Below are 20,645 nucleotides of genomic sequence, written 5' to 3'. Positions count from 1 at the left end.
CATAAATTATATTCAGCACAATGCAATTCCAACGTATTGCGATGCAGCATAACACAGTGCGCCACAGTTTACTGTTTGGGTTTAGTGTTTCTAAAACCAGCACTTGTGAATACTCCTCAAGTATTTCTATGATAGAACAACTGAAGGATGCCGAGGGTTGATAATAAACCGTGTTGCAGTGCGCCCTAAGTACTGCCAGCTGAAAGCAAAAGAGTTGCTTCTAAATTCTTTTTCCAAGTAGACAAAGCACCCTCTAAAACCGTCAAACATTTGGCTTTTGTCCCCAGCACTGAAGGAGACAATCTGCTTCCATTACCAAGTCAAACGTCTCTGCATTGATTACGGCTGCTTATTGGCTCCAGTCTGCGGTGGTGGAAACGTGACACTTGGCTCAACACTTCCCACCCTGTTCTATGATGAACCGGTTTGACGAGAGGGCCCGGTGCTTCATTTGGGGACTTATGTAACTCAATCAAGATGCAAATCCCAAATCTTTCTGCTAAAGCAGCATTTGTACATTGTTTCGCTGAACTAAATTTAAAGGAGATAAAGTTAACGACGATTCCATGATAAAGCAACACTCTTCTGAAGAGTGCCAAGATTATATATTTATATTATAGATTTTTTTTAAAGTTATCTTCGGCAAAAGATGCGTTCCTGTCTGCTATATCTGAACAATCTGGAGTCTGTAATTTTCAGTGTAATATGGGCCAGTTTAGTCCAGTTCTTAAAAGTCCATTTAAATCTAACGTCAATTCTGTTCGCTTAAACAAATGTCATTACCAATAATATTAGTAGTATTAGGAATCATAAATTAGCGAAAAGCTGCCTTCCCTATGAAGACAATGCAAGGCAGTAACTGTTCAGCTGGATACCCAGTCCTAAACATGTTTTTTTTGGGGGGTGGGCAGCTGTTAGTATAGAGAAGGAAAGCAATTTTTAATAAGCAGAGACCTCCAGCAAAACACACCCAGAAGTTACGCAGCTGTCTGCCTCAACTCAACCACCTGGGAATAAAAGGACAGTTCAGAGCATCCAGCGAATACAAAGGAACCTGCTGAAGAAGAGAAAAGAATGGTCTGCAAGGACTATTTGTGGATACTGCCAAGAAAATCCCTCTACCCTGTAAAACTGCTGGGTAGAAATGCTTAACTTTGCAAAACTGGATCTAAACAAACCCTAGGACTTATGGGACGACGGCCTTTAGACCAAATGAAACCACATCAGAGAATTTTGGCCTGAAGATGCAGCTGCAAATTCGATGAAAACTAAACAGCATTTTCAGCATCAACACTGTGATACAGCAGCTAAGCAGAGTGGTGAGGAGGGATCGCTTTGGGTTTGTTTTGCAGTCACCTGGGTTGGCCATTGAGACATTTCTGGGTTCCTCTATGGGTCCCTATGGGACCATCTCTCAGCCAAACAATTATCGCAAGAGGTTGATTTGTGAACGGCAGACATGGCTTTGGAGAGCGGCCTTCAGCTGTTCTATTGGTGCCTGAATGAGAGACATCTCTATCAAAAACTAAACCAATACCAACAGAAACAATAGTGTGGACATTTACTGAAGGCCAAAGATAATTTGGTCCTCTGCCACCTGTAAAATGAATCGATATGCATGATCTAAACAACCCGAAGTATTGCTGGATCTGCCTCCACCAACGGCGCCTGGATTTCTGTTGTCAGACAGAGTACATAAATAATCTTGGGGGAAGCAAGATTTTAAATAGCTGAATGCTAAATAGCACATATCTAAAATGTCTGCACATATTTATATCATATAGCACATATTTAGAAATGTCCTATGTATTTCAAAAATATAGTTAGATTGCATTAAGTTGGGAAGTTTTGCTTTAACATTCCCACAGCTTTTATGTCAGATCGTATTTGGTGTAATTCAACTGTCCTCCTTGCGAGGCAAATTGCTGTGGAGGTAAATATGTGCAGAGCATAATCCCATATCTGAGTAATGTAAACAGAACCTTAACCCTGTATGCTTTGCTCTTTAGCTCTGAATTGCTTGTGTTTGGAAAACTGGTGGCTTTAAAATACTGTGTCTGTAAAGAAAATGTGTTATATAGCCAAAAAGCACAGGGTGCAGCGGTTTTAAATGTGGATATATGGGCCTTTTCACTTCAAGATAATCAGGCTCTGATGCATGGAGTCTGGAGAGTTACTTCTGGGTTTCAGGGTTGCTCAAATTGACTTCTTTATTTTCTGATGATGTCATCATGTTACTCTCTGTTATTTTGAGAAATAACACGAGTTGTGCTCCCCAACCATGTGGATCAGAGAGAATTTATGGGTCTCTTTATGATATTAAGGCCTTTGTGCTGTGTGAAACAGGGTGGCTCTGGCGCAGGAAGGCTATTATTTTCAATTTGAGCACATCAGAGCCTGCATACAATTGCATCTACCTGGCACGGACTACAAAAAAGGCTCCCGAAAGGGTTTTGCCGTCTCTGAGCTTCTGCGGAAATAGCAGGTCAACACAAGGCGCCCACCTCCCGCATGAAAATTGCTTGATTTCAGTTCCTCTCCAGTCGGGTGAGATCAACAATTGTGTTGCTTTGTCCACAGCATCAGAAGCGGCGAAGCAGCTGGGAGAAGACCAATTAAGGCATCTTTCTAAGAAAAGGATATTCCTAGTGAAGTGGCAAGGCACATGACTGAAAGGGAGACAAGTCGATCTGCTGAAGTTGCAAATTAGCTTCTTTTTTTGTGCTTGTGCCTTATACATATCATTGATCCAAACAATTTCCCTGCAGTTGAGTCCCACCAGCTTTGAGGTTATTCTATTGCCCCATCTAATGTGAATAAGCGCCGTCCTCGGGATATTAGGAATTTCCTTCTAAGTGCTACACGTGTGTTGTGTCCCTGAACTGCTCGTATGACAGCAACAGTGGACGCTTCAAGCCAAACCGAGTTCCCCGTGGACAGTGCACCATCTGTGCTTGTTTTATAGGTCATTTCCCTGGTGTGATTTTCAACATGTTGTTTATTGGTCATCATTATTAGTATTATTATTATTATGACACATGTTGTCATCACCATCCTGCTTCTTATATCAGTATGGTAACTCTCATTCAGACTTGAAGAAAACAATGGATTCCTTTGTGTTTGTGTTCTTTTCCTTTTTTTTCCTCATTTGGCAAATCATAACTTGTTTCCTTTATTGCTAAAATGCAATATACCCTGGTCACGTATATAATACAAGGGATTGTGCATCAGTGCCCCTGGCTAAGAAAATCTACCCTTCTGTGATGGCAGCAATAATGCAGATAAGGACATTAATATTTTAGAGCAACATATGTGGCCTTCCAGACGAAACATTCCCAGTTCTATCATATTCTGCAAATATCACAAACACATGGCTGCAGACGTATGATGGACTGGTGTTTATGAGCTGTGTCCAATGGAGAAAATTTAATAAGAACAATGCGATAAATATGAGCCTGCACTATTTTACTAATTGGAATATTTTTTACTGGAGGATGAGGGCAAAAACGTGCTTGAAATGCTTTAATCCTGGTTATCTTCAGGTCAAGGATGTTTTCAAAGTGTTGCGAGGAGGAATGGTAAGATGGTAAAAGCACCTAATGGGCAAGCTCCTTTGCATGACAACAAATTCAGGCCATTTTACAGGTATGGCAAAACATAAAACATTGCAAGGTGAAGAAGAGTACATTTTAAAATATAAATCTCTAAAATTCTGAGATGAATATCATAAATGCACTTGAGAAATCTTGGATATTTTCTGATGTTTAAAGCTCTTAAATATGCAATAAGATAAGGATGCAGGGTAGAGCGCGCAACTCTTGTTTGGAGGCCTCAGGCCTCAGTCCTCGAGTACCGGCCCATATATATATATCTATATATCTATATCTATATATATATATATATATATATATGTATGTATGTATGTATGTATGTATGTATGTATGTATGTATGTATGTATGTATGTATGTATGTATGTATGTATGTATGTATGTATGTATGTATGTATGTATGTATGTATGTATGTATGTATGTATGTATGTATGTGTGTGTGTGTGTGTGTGTGTGTGTGTGTGTGTGTGTGTGCGTCTCTGTAAAGTTAGAAATTCATAAGAATGTAGTCTAAACCTCCAGGGTTAATGTGTCAAATTCAGCTGAAATGATAGGATTTTTGTAGTTTCTGATAGAAAGTCAAAAATCTTATTCTTGTAAAATAAATAATATTGGGAAATATTATTTACCAGATTCCTAATAAATAATAACATTTCAACAACCGAGAGAATCAAACATTTTGGACTCAGACACCTTAAGTTAATGTAAGAAATTTCTGATATTTTTTCATTTGCTTTAGAAAACGAGCTCCCGTTAAGTGGTTTATTTTCTTCAGTCTGGAATGACTGACACTGAATTGTTCCTTTGTATCCATCCAGTGGCGTATAGTCTTACTGTGCCTTTCAGATCTTACAGCTACTGATTGTTTGCTCAGAGTTGTCATGAGGTCTTGTCGGGCACACAAAGGACAGACCATGATGGGAGCAACTGCCCTCGCTGTTCTTAGCCTCCCACCACCTGGGAATAAAACCAAAAGCATTTAATGTTTCAATTAACACTTTCTTCTATAATACCCAAAGTTTTACCTCAGCTGCAGTGGGGTAAACGTACGCACACACGGTCTATTAAAAGATGATCAGCTCATCCTGTGTTATAATAAGTAATAAGACGGATACCGCTGTAGTTCTCCCATGTTTAGTTGCAGACTAAGCAGAATTGGAAGCTCTAACCGGTCTCAACTCTAAAGTTAGATCATCTTTGTGTTCGCTGTGTTTGTTTCCCAGGTTGTGTACCTCCATACATCCTTGCTGTTGCCCAGCACTCTCGCCGTTGTGGAGCTAGTGTCGCTGTCACCCAAAGCAGACGGCTCCCATCTGGCTCTGGGGAGAGGCTTCGCCGTTCTGGAGCTTTTCGCCAACAGGCCAGAGGGTCCGAGTACTGATGGAGACAGAAGGTGATTATTGCACTCTTAATTACAACATACACGATTTAACGAGCTTTCTCATTAGGATATGAAGGACAGGTGTATTTCTAATGAAGGTTTACTTCTTTCTGTCCAGCCAGTGTGCTTGGTCTAGTGATATAAATCCTTCCTTATTATAGAAAAGACTTGTAATATCCAATTCTTTACCGCATATGTGACAGAAATTGATGTTTTAATGCCGCCTCAGCCTATTCTGGTGTTGGACAGTTTAATTAAATGATAGCAGACACGTTTAATAATGTGAAGGGTATGGCCTTGCAATATTAAAACATGAAACTAAACTGAAGTCTGTCACGCAAAGAGCCATGCAGCTGCCAACACTATGGGACATCATATGGTAACATAAGATCAAGCTACTGTTATTGATATTAAGGCGAGTGCTTTAAGCTTACATCCCATATCTATGTCTGAGACTCGTATGTTAAGGTACGACAGTACTTTGGTTGTTCAATAGAAAACAGCTAAAGAAAAAACAGTGTCATGTTGAGACATTTTAGGCACTATGAGAAGATATTTCCATAGACCGTGGCCTGCTGATGATCCTCAAATTTGCGTCTATTTCTACAAAACAATCCACCCCGCCAGCATAAGTGGGCAACGGCGCAAGGCGCAGTGCTCGGCAGTCCTTTTTGAACCTGTTCCTCTCAGAGGTGTTGGCGCTTCTGCTGAAAAGATCCATGACTGAAGTCCACTGATCTGTTCTGTCTCAATGCAATTCAGCGCGGCGTGTCCAATGCGTGTCAAAAAGGCCAATTCAGCCACATCAGTTAATGAGAGGCGCTGCAGCGATCCCAGTGTGGGTTCCCCTTCAGCTTTTTAATTAGTGCTCAACTAAAGGGATATTTTACTGTTTTTCGGTAATGTGGGCGTCTTTTGATAGTTTGTAGCTCATTAGCTAAAATGCTTCTGCTGGTCAAACCTGAGTTGGATTGCTCTGGTTTGAGAGGGTTTCTCTAACACACAGTTTTGAGATTTATAAAACCTTTATTCTGTTTATGAACACAGAAAAACGGCATTTTCTGCACTTTCTCGGCATTGGGGTCGCTTTAGATCGGGACAAGTATGAAAACAGTAGCGCTATTGCCAAAGGTATTCACTCACCCAGCCAAATAATCGAAATCAGGTGCACCAATCCCTTCCATGGCCACGGGTGGATAAAACCATAGCTCCTACGCATGCAGACTGTTTCTACAAACATCTGTGAAAGAATGGGTTACTCTCAGGAGCTCAGTGACATCTAGCTTGGTGCTGTGAAGAGATGTCACCTGTGAAATGTCCTCGTTCCTAAATATTCCACAGTCAGTTGTTAGTGGTGTCAGAGCAAAGTGGGAGCGATTGGGGATGAGATGGACTGAGCCATGAAGCGGCAGGCCTAGTAAAATCTCAAAACGGGGTCAGCGGATGCTTGGGCACAGACAAAAACATGCCGGTTCTTAGTTTCACTGAACAAAAGCTCAGATCTCATCTCATTCGCCTAATGTTATGCTAGTCTCTGAATGCGTTGTTGCACCCCCAGTCAAGGTAAAAGCAGTTCTTAATGTGACCACAAAAATGATCTCCATCTTATCTGAGAGGCAGGATTTCACCCATCTGTAGTGCACGTGCTTGAAAATGTTGCTTGATTTATTTTTCTCCTAATAGTTTTGAATGGAAGCAACGATCCTTATGTCCTACTTTAAGTTTTTTTTTATGTGATTTCCATTGTCTTGCTGTCTTACTTGATTTGCCATGTTGCCTTCTGTTTCCAATAGTATTTGATAGGTTTCTGCTTTTTATAGTCCTTCCTGTCATTCTGCGGCCTCTTCAGTCAGTCCCTCATTAGATGAAGTGACCCCAAATCCACCCCGTCAGACCGCGGTGGGGGAAAGCAGCTCTTTCACCACAAACAGCCTATATTGGGTTCCTGTTCTGTACTGCAGTGCAACCTAACTTACCTTTGCCTTGCAGCACAGGAACCTGCACAATCACAGAAAGAGTAGCCATGGCACGTGGTACGTTTCAAAGGACATCTCAATAGCCGTATTTCAGCTGGGTTTCTACAAACTTGGAGGGTCATTTTTTTTTTTTTTTTGGAAAGGCACTTTAATTATGCTGGGAACTAACTCAACGGCAACTAATTCTGGCTAAAAGCAGGGAGACCTCAGACATGAGAGACACAGCCTGGTTACTGCCAAATGTAATAATTTGATTTCTAGCATTGCTAATGATGAAATCAGTGTAGTGGCCTTAAATATGGATCAAATATGTGATCAAGTGCCTAAATATGGATCTTTTAATCTGTGTTCCACTGTATTCCATAGGTTGAATCTACAGCATGGATCACCTAGAGGCCTCCTCCACCCCTCATTGAAGGACTCGGCTGACTGTAAGAATCATTTTTTCCACTTGTTTTCTTTAGAGTAATGCATTGTGGGATTTGGTGGCGCCTATTTTCAGCGCAGTAAGCCTTCCTTTGTATTCAGAGGTGATAATAGACACCTACTTGATTTTTACCAATCTGTTGTGACTCAGGTCTCGTTCAGTGGCCGAGGGGCTAAAGAGCTTTAATGTTGTCATAAGAAATTTGCCTATTAAGACTATGTTGTTCAGTCGTGGCCAACTACATCAATATAGTGTTTTTTATTCTTAAAGATAAGATATGATAATTTAAAACTTTATTTATCCCCAAGGGGGAAATTAAATTGTCACAGCAGCAAGACAGAGTAAAAGGTCCAAATCTTGGAAGATAATTAAAAGAAAATTATGAATAAAAAACACTTTAAAACCCTGATTGTGTTTAGGTGTCAGCTGACAAAATGACCCCTTTTGTGAATTAAATACAGCATCTTGGCTGCTATATTGGCTCTACCTACCTATACCATGATTATAGATAACTTGAAGGAAACCAAATGCTTAAAGACACAGGCTCATTCCTCTGTTCATCCCTGTTGAAGCTCGGTCAGTTAGTGCAGTTAGTCTCACTTCCTGCCCGCTGCAGGTTCGCACATAATGACAACACAATCAGGATGTAGACAGCTCTCAGCATAAATACAAGTTTTGATCATAAGGGTGTGAATCTTTAGTTTGTATTGTAAGTATAAAGAGTGAGCAAAAACATTACTAATCAGCAACAGTTTCCCACAAAGACAGATATAGTTGAGAAAAGCATGTTATGTTTTCCCTCTGTCAGTGTCTGACATGAAATCAGACTAAATCTCTCCATTTTAGGTTAACTAGGATTACCAAAATTATCTATATTTGCTAAATTCCAGAATAATGATAAATAATGTTTTTTTTAGAGATTTTTTTTTACAGAGTTTTACATGCACAAATATTCCTTTAGACAAGTTAGGACGATTGCATGGTTTTGTAAATTTCTGAGTTATTTGGAGACACATGTGGATTTATTCCAAGGTAACATATAAAAAAGATTGTTTCCCTGCTTGAGATATTAGAAAAACCATAAGAAAAACTTTTATTCTTGTAAATTTATACAGAAATGTCAGGAAAACAATAATTGAAAAGTCTGGTTTATACAAGGATACAATCTAGAGATGCCAGAATGTGCTGCATTCATCTGTCCAAATAATTATATGCAAGCATAATCAGCTTGGCTATATGTGCAGCCATCATACCATTCAGGACACAGACTTTACACACACACATCAAATGCACGGACAGCAGCCCCCATTGCTTGTTTGTTGGAGGGGACATGTTGCAGCTCTTTTCTGCACAAAGAAGCTAAAGTTTGGCCAAAAGCTTTGTCCAACAGCATTTGTTCACTCCTGACTAGAGGGCCATTTATTGGTGCCAGAGAGAGCTCTGCTTAGTTCAAGTTTGTCGCCTTTAACTTCAATGCTCCCCAAGAAACGTTCATGTGGCTTATGAAAACACTCATTTCAAAGAGTTTGTGCACAACACTTCCTATAATAGGGAAACATGTTCTGTAAATGATGCTTCATACTGTGAGGGGTTATGTGGGGCCTATTCAAAAACATTCAGTATCATCAACTCATTTGTTGTGTGATTATCATTATTTCATTATGAATATTTATCTAAAAATGTATATTAAAAATCATAATTCCTAACCCCTAACCAAAATCATCCACAATAAAGAGATGTTTAAAGTATGCTAGGGGATTGTTGGGCTATTGGCAGTTAATAATTGAAATTAATTATTAATAATCATTACCACAATTACCAGAAGCGTTTGGATATAGCCAACGTAGACTTCGCCTCTCCCTTAACACACATGCACAAGCAACAACAATGGTGGACTAAACGCTTCGGTTGTGTTTCAGACACTATTCAGTTTATTGTGGATTTTACACATTTTGCTCCTCTACTGCGTTTGTGTGGACCACCTTGTCGTCGATCCACACAAACGCTTCTTTTCTCTCGCCTGATTTCGTGGCAGCTTTGCAGCGGCACTCACTGGCATGGTGTAGATATCACAGTTATTATAGCTATTTTGGCTTGGTGCGATTCAATCTTTACGCTCAAACCTTTCCGTGTGGCTCCATTATCGGCTCCATATGTACGTAGACTACACCAGGGGTTTATAGACAATAAAGCAAATAATCAGAGCTTTGGGGTTTTAATTTAAGCAGGGGAAGTAGCCAAGAGTCATTCAAATAGTGATATTGATTAGCATGTATAATTGTCATTCAACACCAGCAATTTGTGTGTAAATAAAGCTTTGTTAATTAATTTGTCACGTTGTAATGATGCTTACAGAGGTAGATGTTCGAACCACCAGTCGTCAGGTGGTAGAGAGGATCTCAGGCCCATAATAGCAGCAAACTGAGGCTTGGCTTTATAGCCTCCTAGCTGGCTAAACGCTCAAATAATGGTACATGAAACCACTGTGCGGTAAACGGCATGGGGGTAATAGTGAAACAAAGGAATGATCAAAATTAGCAGGCCAGAACGTCTAAACTCTGTCCCCCGACCTAGTTAATAACAGCCGTCTGCCACACAGTTTAACCTTTAAAACAAAGCACCGTGAGAATTCAATAAAAACTTTACATACATCAAGGGGTGCACTCGTCTTACTACAGCTGGTGGAAAGGGAAGGAAAGATGATGCAGAACCGCAGTTAGTCGACTAAAATAAAAAACGAGGAGGTGTAGGAATGTCTCCTCTCAAAATCCTCTGTAGATTTTGCACACCGGTATCATAAAACTGCTTTGATCCAGCTGGTCTTCGATTGGAAAGGGTTAAAAATCTGCCGGTTGTTCATGCAGCGAAGTTTTAAAGCTTTGGCAAGCTTATTCTTTGAAGGAATGTGACGGAGGACAAGTTGCTGACAAGTTCACTTAATCCACCCGTTGCAACGGTGGTTTCAGTGCAGTGGAAAGCGCAGAAAGGCACCAGAGCCCCGTTCGCAGGAGCTTTTTATCACCTGCGGTGTGATGTCAGAGCTGCTTTGCATGCTGGGAGGTCTAGTCACAGTTTGTTTTCTCACATATGGATGCAACACATTTTAGTTACCAAGCGCCAACAAACAAATTGACAACACCTTGTTAATCTTTTGCTTAAGAAAGGTTGGGGCTGAGGGGCAGCTTACATATCGAAACCCAAAAATTCACTCCGTGTATTGCAGAAATGGAGATTAATGGAAAATGACTACAACTTTTTCAGCGAAACAATACATTTTTCAGCAATAATACATCCACAGAATGTCTAGAGTGGTGCAGAATCAAAGTATTCATTTTACTGTAAAATAAATGCACAGTATATAAATAATTGTTTTGTAAATTTTGTTGGGCCCAAACTAAATAAATATTTAGTTCTGGTTACGATGCCAACGATTATACAAAACGATTCTGCACCAACAGGGATAGTAGGTCACGGAGCTCAGTTGTTGCCAGATCGTAGTAGCTCCGTGATAGCGCTGAAAAATGGCTTCTTACTGGCGTTATATTTCTCAAATTCAAGCGGACCAACAAAAAAAGCAAAATGAGGGTGAACATCGGTGAAGCTTTTTAGCGTTGATGCCGACTTAGGAAGCAAAGGAGCTCAGAAGCCATGCAGTGGTTGCCACATTCTTTCTGGACAGATAAGTTAAAGGTTTGCCAATGCTAACAAAGGACCTGGCAACCGGCTGGCAAACAGTACAATTGAAGGTTGGAACGAGTGCGCCACCTCCTGGAGTTAAACTTGCAGCTATCTCCTTTAAGAATAAAGAAAACATGTCCTATTAATGGAAAACAAGTCAGATGCAGGGAAGTCACTTTGACAAGTGCCAAAAGTTTAGGTGATTGAATAAATTATTGCCAATGCTTACTTTTTAGAGATGTGTAAAATGTTTGACACCCCCTGCTCTACATTTTAGCTTAGAGAGACTAGCTACATATAGCACCTCTCTTCTGGAAGTAGGCGATTATCCTCAGCTTTTGTTGTCCTTGAATATCCGAAACACTTTAGTTCCAAATTTAAGAACACATTTTTTAATTACTGAGTTGCTGCTGAGGCCCCTCGTTGTCTCATATATGTCCTTAGTTGGCTTAAAACCAAGGCTATGAATTACAAAACACCGTTGTGCCTTACCGTGTGAATAACATCATGCCCAGAGAGAGCCAGAGTTCCTGTCTTGGCTATCATGTCACATGAATATTAGAACGCCTGCTCTCAAACGGACTCTTATGCTCACTGAATTATTCAATGAAAGCCTGTTGTTTAGTGGAACGTTGCTTCTCTGCTTTACGGGCCATGTTGCTGCCACTCTTGTTGTGTCCATTTTTATGGTTGAAACCCTTTTTTCCATTTCTTTCTGTCACTTTAACTTTCATCCTCTGTGACAGGGGAACTTGCTTTCTGCCCTCTCACCGTGAAAGGCTGGGGACTGTGGATTGTATCTGAAGACTGCATGGTGCTACAGTGAATAAGCGCAGCTATGGCGGTCATCTTTTTCTCTGATTATGTGAAATAATTCAAAAGAGAAAATATTTCCCCAAGGCTATGACTGTTTGTTTATTCACTTCGTTTATTATAAATTCAACATTATGCTGTTTTTTCCCCATTACTTAACACAGTGGCCTCAGAGGGAAAAAAAAGAGTAAATTTTGTGTGTTGCAGATGCAATTGGGGTTAAGAGTTGAATTTAATAATATTGCCACAATTTGAAATAGAGATTATTCAAGTCTTACACGTTTTCAACAGTAATTCAGTTTCAAGCATTCAACATACTCATATTTCTGGAATCTGTTCCACAGTCTATGCTGCATATGCAAATGTGTTGGTCCAGGCATGATTTTTATAGTTAACACAGTAGTTGTAGAGAATACTGCATTCACTTGCATTCAGATAAACCTCTCCCTTTTCAATTTAAGATGCCCACTTTCAGAATTAATTGGAATTATTTGAAATTGTTGGGCTACAAAATTAAATCTCCCTCCCTCCATATATGTCCAGATTATATATTTATATATATATATATATATATATATATATATATATATATATATATATATATATATATATATATATATATATATATATATATATATATACATATATATATATATATATATATACATATATGTTACAAAATAGGAGATAGAAAGAAAAGAATGTTCGTTAGAGGTTTGTGTGTCATTCATCATTCATCATTCGTCCTCTTGTTAGCTCCAGAGCTGGGCCGACCAGCCGCCGCTTCTGTGGGCGGGGCGGGTAATCGGTCTGTCGGCCTCTTGATCTGCTCTGTCCCGCTGCATTGATCGATAGTGTTTAGTGTTTAAGGCTTTGAACATTAGCCCATGTCAGCAATTATGCAGCTAACATCACTTTACCTCTCAGAAACTGCACACATTCTGTCCTCCACTGCCGGCTTCGGGCATCACCAATGCTGCTGTCCTCACTCGCAAGCGCGGGCCTTGCGAGCTGCCGTAGCGCAAGGTTGTGCACCTCCGATTGTTTGTAACCTGGTGTGGACCACTTGCACAAGCCTCATTCAAAATGGGGGAATTCAAAGGAGTCCTCACCAAAATAAGTTTGCCTGTGCTGACATAAAATGGACCAGAAGTTTGACGCAGCACAATTTTGTTAAATGCTTTGTTGTTGGTGTCCATTCTGTGACTGAAAAGAGAATACACAAAATACGTACATACTTTCAGAGGTGAGTTTATTGGCCAAGTTTGTGGATACAAAGAAGGATTTTGAGTTGTATTTCCAGCACCAGTGGCATAAATAGTCTAAATCAACCACCCTCTAAAACAAGTTTTTATTTATTTCATTTTTTTTTTAAATCTTTTGTTTTAAAAAATATCCCTATGGGCTTTACAGACAGGCTGTTTTCTCCATCTTCACATTTTCACATCTCTCTGTATGCAATGGGTGAACATACCATCTTCTAAGTCTCTAACCCTCTGTTTCTTTCTGTTTAGCTGCCATAAACACACCAACTATTCTTCATCATTATTCACAATACTGCGTGCGGCCATCTTGGAAGTGTGGCGTGAAATGTTCTTTTTACTGCGTTCCGCTGGTTATGTTGATTACTGCCCCTTGTGTTTTTGGCGAATACCGAAACTATGTCTGTGTCAAGTATAAACATCTACAGTGGTTCTATGGGCTGGCGTCCACTCAGCCCAGACCGGCGCCACACAACGCGCGAATGTAGCTCAGGCTTAAGTGGCTTCTGCAGCACTTGCTGGCTGCAGAGAAGGTCATGCAACCATTTGATTCAGGTGAGCTGGAACAGAGACATCTCACTCAATTTACTTTCATGTGGGTTTAAATACATGTTATGTTGGTTAATCAGCTATGACTTAATAATGCTTGACCCATGGTTAGATTTTATCATGACTTAATGGTAAACCATAATCTGTTCATATGAAACTCATTCATATATTTTAACTTTTAATTTTCATGATTGTAATTTTATAACTCATAATTTCCATTAATATCATGGACGGTTACTATACCTATTTATAAGACATTTTGTTGGAGGTGAGTAAATTATGTCATAAGATGTTTTACTGGAAAAAACAAAAAAAAAAACTTTTTAAAGTGAAATTAAAAACTGTAGTGTCTCTGCCAAAGCACTTACTGACTGAAGTTTGCGTCGCCCATATGGCACCTTTTCTTTCCTCTTCAGATGGCAGCCTCCTGTCCTCAGCATATTCTGTAGAGTGACTAAGTCTCAGACGCTCATCAAGGTTAGTGCTGTTGGCATAGAACCTGCCAGCATTCCTCCTTGATTTGCATGCAACACTGGTGCTGGTCTAACAATTGAAAAAGTTCCCTTTAGCCCCTTTCACAAAGTACTAAGTTGTATTAATGAGCCTTGTTGCTGTCTCCATGTGAAAGGACCAATTTGGTGAGGGGGTAGAAGTCAGGCCGCCTCTGTTAGACCCCTGAATACCCAAGCGAGGTTTTCACGGTTCAGCCTACTGGTATAAGGGAAAACCAGCTTTGTGTGTCCAGAGAGTGATGTAGTGATGACAAATTGTTTGTGGGACCAACCAGCCAAGATTTAAAAGTGCAAAATGTCCCAGAAATAATTTCCAATATGAAAAGTAAGAAGGTGAATAATATAATAAAATTTGAAGCAATTACTTTTGGACCGGATTGCTAACGAGTCTGTCTGCAGCACTGTTTTAAAAACAATTGTCCGGGACGTAGATTTTATCCGTAGCTCTCTTATCTGTCACCCACCACACTTCCTGTCATCCCTCTCTGCCTCCACGAAACAAACCTCCCTTTTTCACATCCACATCCCAAAGCAGCTCCCTTTGATCTCAATCAAAGGGAGCAGCTTTGTTGAGTGTTGAGGCCACTGGAGAGCAGGGAACGCTGTAATGTTCAGGAAATCAGCTTGAGATTATTTTAACTTGTGTCGTGGTTTATTAATGTGCGTTGAAATAGCCATCTGAAGATGGATCATAACGGTGTTAACATGGTGAGCAACAATACCAAGTGGTGTTTAAACAACACTCAGTTGGTACCCTCGGGCCCAACGTGTGCCGAGGAAATATCCCCCACACCTTATACCAACACCACCAGCATGGACTCCTTATATAAAGAAGAATGGATCTATACTTTAATATTTTTCCCAAATTCAAATGCTGCCATTAGATGAAGAAATTACTTATGTACTTGTTTTCTGACTTAAGTCATAACGCATTTTCATTCTCCACTACAATGTACTGGGCAGGTGACGGCTATAAAAAATGTTGTAAAGTTCATGAAAGTGGACTTTACAACTGAAACTTTTTTCAGTTGGATTTTTACAAGTCAGCAATGATTTCCTGTTGAAAACAACTCAAAACTGAGCGTGCAGGATGACGATGGCTGCACCAGAAAAAAAAGCAAGCTGCCGTCTATATGCAGCTTCAGCTCTGAGTGCATAATTGATGGTGAGATGAGACTGCAAAGGGATCATTATACTGTACTCAACATTCACACCTTTACATACTTAAATGGCAAAGGCCACACATGTGGCTTAATTTACTTGGTTTTCTTTTCTCTTATTTTTTAGATTTGTCATAAAGAGGAAGAACAGAACTTCTTGTTATTGCTTTATTCTAATGTGTGTGTTTGAATACACTTCTGCCTTTTCCAAAGACTCGTACTTGAAGTGGGGTCGTAAACAGACCAGTGTGTGTGTCACTGTATGCTAATTGAGAAAACCATGGCTACAAACAAAGATACATTTATAGTTTGTTTTTCTTTCCTTACCCACAGCAGCCATATTCACTCCTCTCTAATCCCGCTACATTGACCAGCTTGGTTGCTTGCTGGTTTTAACAAACGGCAATTTTTGCACAAAGCTTTTAGCATTCTTAACAATCACTGGTGCTGGAAAATAGAGATTCAAAAAAATCTTATGATAAAAGTCTTGAAATGTTTGAAAAATGTTTTATAAATATGTACTTCCCTAATACCTCTAGTATTGTTTTGCTGTTTCTGTACATAGCCACATTCCAGTCTGTGGCCTTGTCTCAGGGAGATCTTGGTTTACTAAAAGCACAAAAAAAGCAGTAAGAATGTGTATTTGCTCAGAACATATCTGGAATATCCTGCAAACCTGTCAATGTTCTGTTATACCTGCACAATTTAAAGGGTCTGTCTCACCATATAGCAGCCAGGAAAGGTCTTGCCTACAAATATTATTAATTTAAATGTTTTTTTCTCAACCTTGAGTTGCAGTGTTTTTATATAGAGATAAGCATGCTTGTTTTATCCCGTTATGTAAATACATTTAAAACAGGCCTTTGAAGATTATGACTTATCTCAACAAAACAATTTTTGTTTTTAGTTTTTTCCATGGGATGAACATGTTGAAAGAAACTGACGGCTTTTGTGTTGCATCTCATTTCATCATTTAGTAGCAAGTCATTGTGACTGTTGGGCATGATCTCTAACCTAAAGGCAGCACATGCATGTCTAATGCTGTTTGCTAGATGTTCCTTGATTGCTCAGGTTCAGTCAGTTGCAAGTATACCTGTTCTGGTTTCTAATTTATCACAAATTTGTTTTATAGTGGTATAAAACAGAAATGGAATAATAACTAAATATGGAAACTTGTCTCAAGATCTTTTTTGGGTAATTGCTAATAAATTTTTTTATTACTGCACCACCAGCAACAGAGGCAACAGAGGAGAGAATTGACATGGATCCATGAGAAGAAAACAAATGGGACTCAGAAAATGCCTCTCTGTCTCTCTCCTCAATTAACGTTGTTTATGTCAGTAGAAGGAAAATTTAATTTGGGCTGAAAGTTTCATTCACAAGATTAAATTGAGTCACTCAGTCTATGTATCGCTCGCGCTGCACCTACAAACAGCAGCGCCCATGGTGCTGACTCTGAATCGGCTACAAGCACTGATGCGCATGTCATGGCCACACCGCTGCTGCTGGTGGGAAAATTGGTGGTAGACGCAGTTTCATCACCATGCTCATGCACACAGCTGTCGTACGTTTCATTGGATAATGTGATTCAGACAGGTGCATTTCATTTTACAGATCCAGTTTAGGGTGAGGGGAGCTGAGGTGCTTTGCCATGGGCGTGTCTACCTGCTGAATGATAAAATAGAGCAACTTCTGCTGTTGTCTGTTTAGCCTTGTTATCTCCTGAGGTCTCACTCCCTTGCTGTCAGACTGCCTAAATAAACCCCAAATATGTCTCAACATGTAAAATAATGCTTCCTTCTAACTTCTTCCATCTGCGTATTGGACTTTTAAACTTCTGGCTGATTCTGGAAATAGCTAAATATGAAACTTCTACTGACAGTAGCAACATCTAGATCCAAAGAGTCCTGTCAGTGAGACCTGGTACCTCTTAGGTGTCATGTTTACTGATAGAAAAAATATCAGACTTATAGGCTTCGATCAGGACCGGTCACCAATCAGGACCAGTGAAGTTTAAATTGCCAGATCCCGATCAGCAATGCATCTCTTGTTACATCTCTGTTAAGTTCCTTAGTTGGTTGTTTTTAAAATTCTTTATAACTCAATAAATTAAATTAATCTCTGATCTTGAATATTGGTCGCTGTCAAATGGAGCATTTCAATCCAAAATAGTTACAATGGTTTAAGTCCCTAGTTTTGTGCCAAAAAACAGTACATTGCCCATTTTTTAGATTTGTTATTGTTATATAAAGCCCCTCCTATACTAAATTTAGAAGTAGTTTTGTAGATGAAGACATTTTGTGGACATTTATATTGATTTTACATTCATGAAAGGATTTACTTTCAACTCACCCCTGTATCCCCTTAATTAAAGGGCCGATATTAGAAAAGTGGGTTTGATATATTCACGCGAGTATGCATAAAATAAGAAAATATAGGCAATTGTCAGGACTTGCTCACTTTGAAATGATTCATGCCATATTATGCAAGTAGCTTTTTATTCTTACAATGCATGGCTTCCATTTAAACTGTGAAACATACAGAATAATCTGTGTCTCATTCATGAAAACAGTAGTGTGAATACCTGTTAAATAAAAGGCTAGAGACTGCTGTGTCCATTTCGTTACGTATGTGTGTGTGTGTGTGTGTGTGTGTGTGTGTGTGTGTGTGTGTGTGTGTGTGTGTGTGTGTGTTTGTGTGTTTATAAAACCAAGCTACATTTTACTGGCTAGGCATAAAACCAATTCCAACCCCTTGGCAGACACCTAAACTGCATCCCACCCAACACCTATTCTGGCAACTAATAACATGTTATTCCAACAAACACACAAACACACACACACACACACACACACACACACACACACACACACACACACACACACACACACACACACTGCTCATGGGGATTGTGGTAATTAATGGGCAGAAGAAAAAGTGGATGCCAGACAGTTGAAAATATTGCTTTTCATAAACAGGAAAAAAACAGAGAACCAAAAGCGATGAAATGTCCAGATTTACAACAGTCACTTAAAATATGGTTGTTGTTTTTTAAAAATTACTATTATTAGTTTAAATATTTTCCTTCCATGCCAGAGACAGCTCTAACCCTGTAGCCATAGTCATAAACACAAAGAGACCTGGCTAAAAAGAAAACTGGACAAGTTGATTTGGTTGCTGACAGAAAAGGAAGCTTAATAGTTGCTTTTTTTCCACCATTAAAAAAAGATTAATGGTGGAAGCCAAGTCAAAATTCAGTTTTTTACAACCAGTGTCTGGCCTGCGAGACAGAAAGGGAGGGAAGACGGCATCAAGGAAGTTACATAAAGTTTTTTTTTTTCATCCTGGTATGCAAAAACAGGAGGGAGAAGAAAGTGTGAGAGGAGTAAGCATATTGTTTTGATCTAAGCTTATCTTCTCAACCAACTGGGAGGAAAGGAGCAGAGAAAATGAGAAGGATGAGGGGCAACTCCGGAAACTTCTTAATGTGACAAACGGATGGTACATTGTGTTCACATTAGCATAACTTAATCTGAAGCCATAGAATGATGCCTTCGCTTTATGTGTAGGGTAAGAAGGAGTGCGCTATGACATGTTTTGGCTCTGATGAACAAAAATACTTCCCTGTGATAAAGATGAAGCAACATTTCAGCTGCTTTCACATGGGTTTTATGCATCCCTCTTTCACCACCTACACATACTACTTCTTGAGTGAACTTCAAATAAACCTTTCACCTGTACCTCCTAAAAATCTACTTTATTGTTTTGTTTTCAGCTGTTAAAAAGAATAATTTGTTTAGCTTTATACAGTGTGACAAAGTGGGTGAGAACTCCATTTGTCTGTTTATATACATTTGGTAACATTCTGGTTTGTTTTGATTTAGCCATATTGTATTTAGTCTTTAGTTTGCAGATATATATACTATCCCGGGTTTGTTTATGTTTTGCATTTCTAATGATTATTTACTATAACATCGTGGTTCAAATCATTCAGTTTGTAATTGTTTTTTCATTTATCTTGTGTATTTTATTTCAGTGAATTTACCTGATGTTTTAATTTACTTCCTGGAAATTAGGCCTTCCTGTTGGAGGATTGGCACAGGAAGAGACCATCTGAAGAGGGGGAAGCAGTAATCCATCTATATTAAGTTTTGGGCATTGTGTAATTTAATGCTGTTTGTATTTCAATTGTTTCATATTCAGATAGTGCTGAATTGGATTGATTTTAACAATGATACATTTGATAGGAAATGTATCAATTGTTTGGGGGTGCCTGTGTGGGAGAGTCCATCGGAGGCCATTTTGTCTACCTTGGTGGGGAAAGGTATAAAAGACAAGAAATTGAGAGGTTCTAGAGAGGGAGAGAACCAGGTCAGTGTAGCTGTGTGCACGTGACATTAATTTTGGTTGCTTTATGTTCAGTTTTGATCTGTTGAGCCATGTTAAACCTTTTAGTTATTTTTTTGAGATTTTTTGTAAATATTTTTCCAACACCTTTTTTGTGAATAAAACCACCTGCTGCACTGGACATCTTTTGCCTGACTGCCTTCCTTTTAGCCACTTTGGCCAGGCTAACTCACATACACATATACATACACACCATAAATATTCTCAGGAGAACATACACGTAAGTCTCTTTGACTTTTGTTCTTCTGCTGAGACTCGAGAGTATTTTTTTTTTTTTTTACTTAAATGATACTTTATTTCACCTCGACGTGCCAGTCAGACGTTTACAAGCAGTCGTCATTGACATGGATTAATTATTCATTTGGGCTCTCAATATTGGATTTGAGCTGTTTTTTTCTTTGGGTTGGTTTGATGATGCTATGAACCAACTCTGTTATTGTTACGTCTAAGAAAATATTCAGCACGGTTTAAGGTTGGTGTCATCAGGTTAGTGTTAACCATGCTCTATCCATTCCGAAACTAGCATCAGGCTTTTTGCGATGTCAGACTTGCGATTGTGTTTCAGATACTGTTCAATTTATTGTGGATTGTACACAAATCCATTTTGGTCCTCTACTGCATTTGCGTCAACTGGCTTGTGGTTGGTGCACACAAATTCTAACCTTGGCTGCAGGATGAATTGTCGCAGTATTTGTGCATTCACAAACACACAAGAATCCACCTTGTACCGCTCAGGCTTCAACTCTTGGTGTCAGAACCAAAATAAAATGGTTCGGCCAAATCACGTTGCAGTATTGTCTTGTATTTTAAGGCGGGACATACCGCGGGATGAAAGCAAGAATTTAAATAAACATAGCAGCGCAGGAGGAC

At 39.3% G+C, this 20,645-nt stretch overlaps 1 protein-coding gene across 1 annotated transcript in view; it reads left to right on the top strand.

Moving 5' to 3' along the window:
- Positions 1-20,645, top strand: part of nphp4 (nephronophthisis 4) — a 293,994-nt gene that overhangs the window by 24,555 nt on the left and 248,794 nt on the right. Inside the window, exons 3-4 of the mRNA XM_036133980.1 lie at positions 4,834-5,003; positions 7,334-7,398. Of these exons, the coding sequence (XP_035989873.1) occupies positions 4,834-5,003; positions 7,334-7,398 (235 nt within the window). The remainder of the gene's footprint in view (positions 1-4,833; positions 5,004-7,333; positions 7,399-20,645) is intronic.

Source organism: Fundulus heteroclitus, chromosome 1 (genome assembly GCF_011125445.2).
Source record: "Fundulus heteroclitus isolate FHET01 chromosome 1, MU-UCD_Fhet_4.1, whole genome shotgun sequence".
NCBI classification, from domain to species: Eukaryota; Metazoa; Chordata; class Actinopteri; order Cyprinodontiformes; family Fundulidae; genus Fundulus; species Fundulus heteroclitus.
The sequence above is the reverse complement of the archived record's forward strand: the minus strand, read 5'-3'. Positions and strand labels throughout refer to the sequence as shown.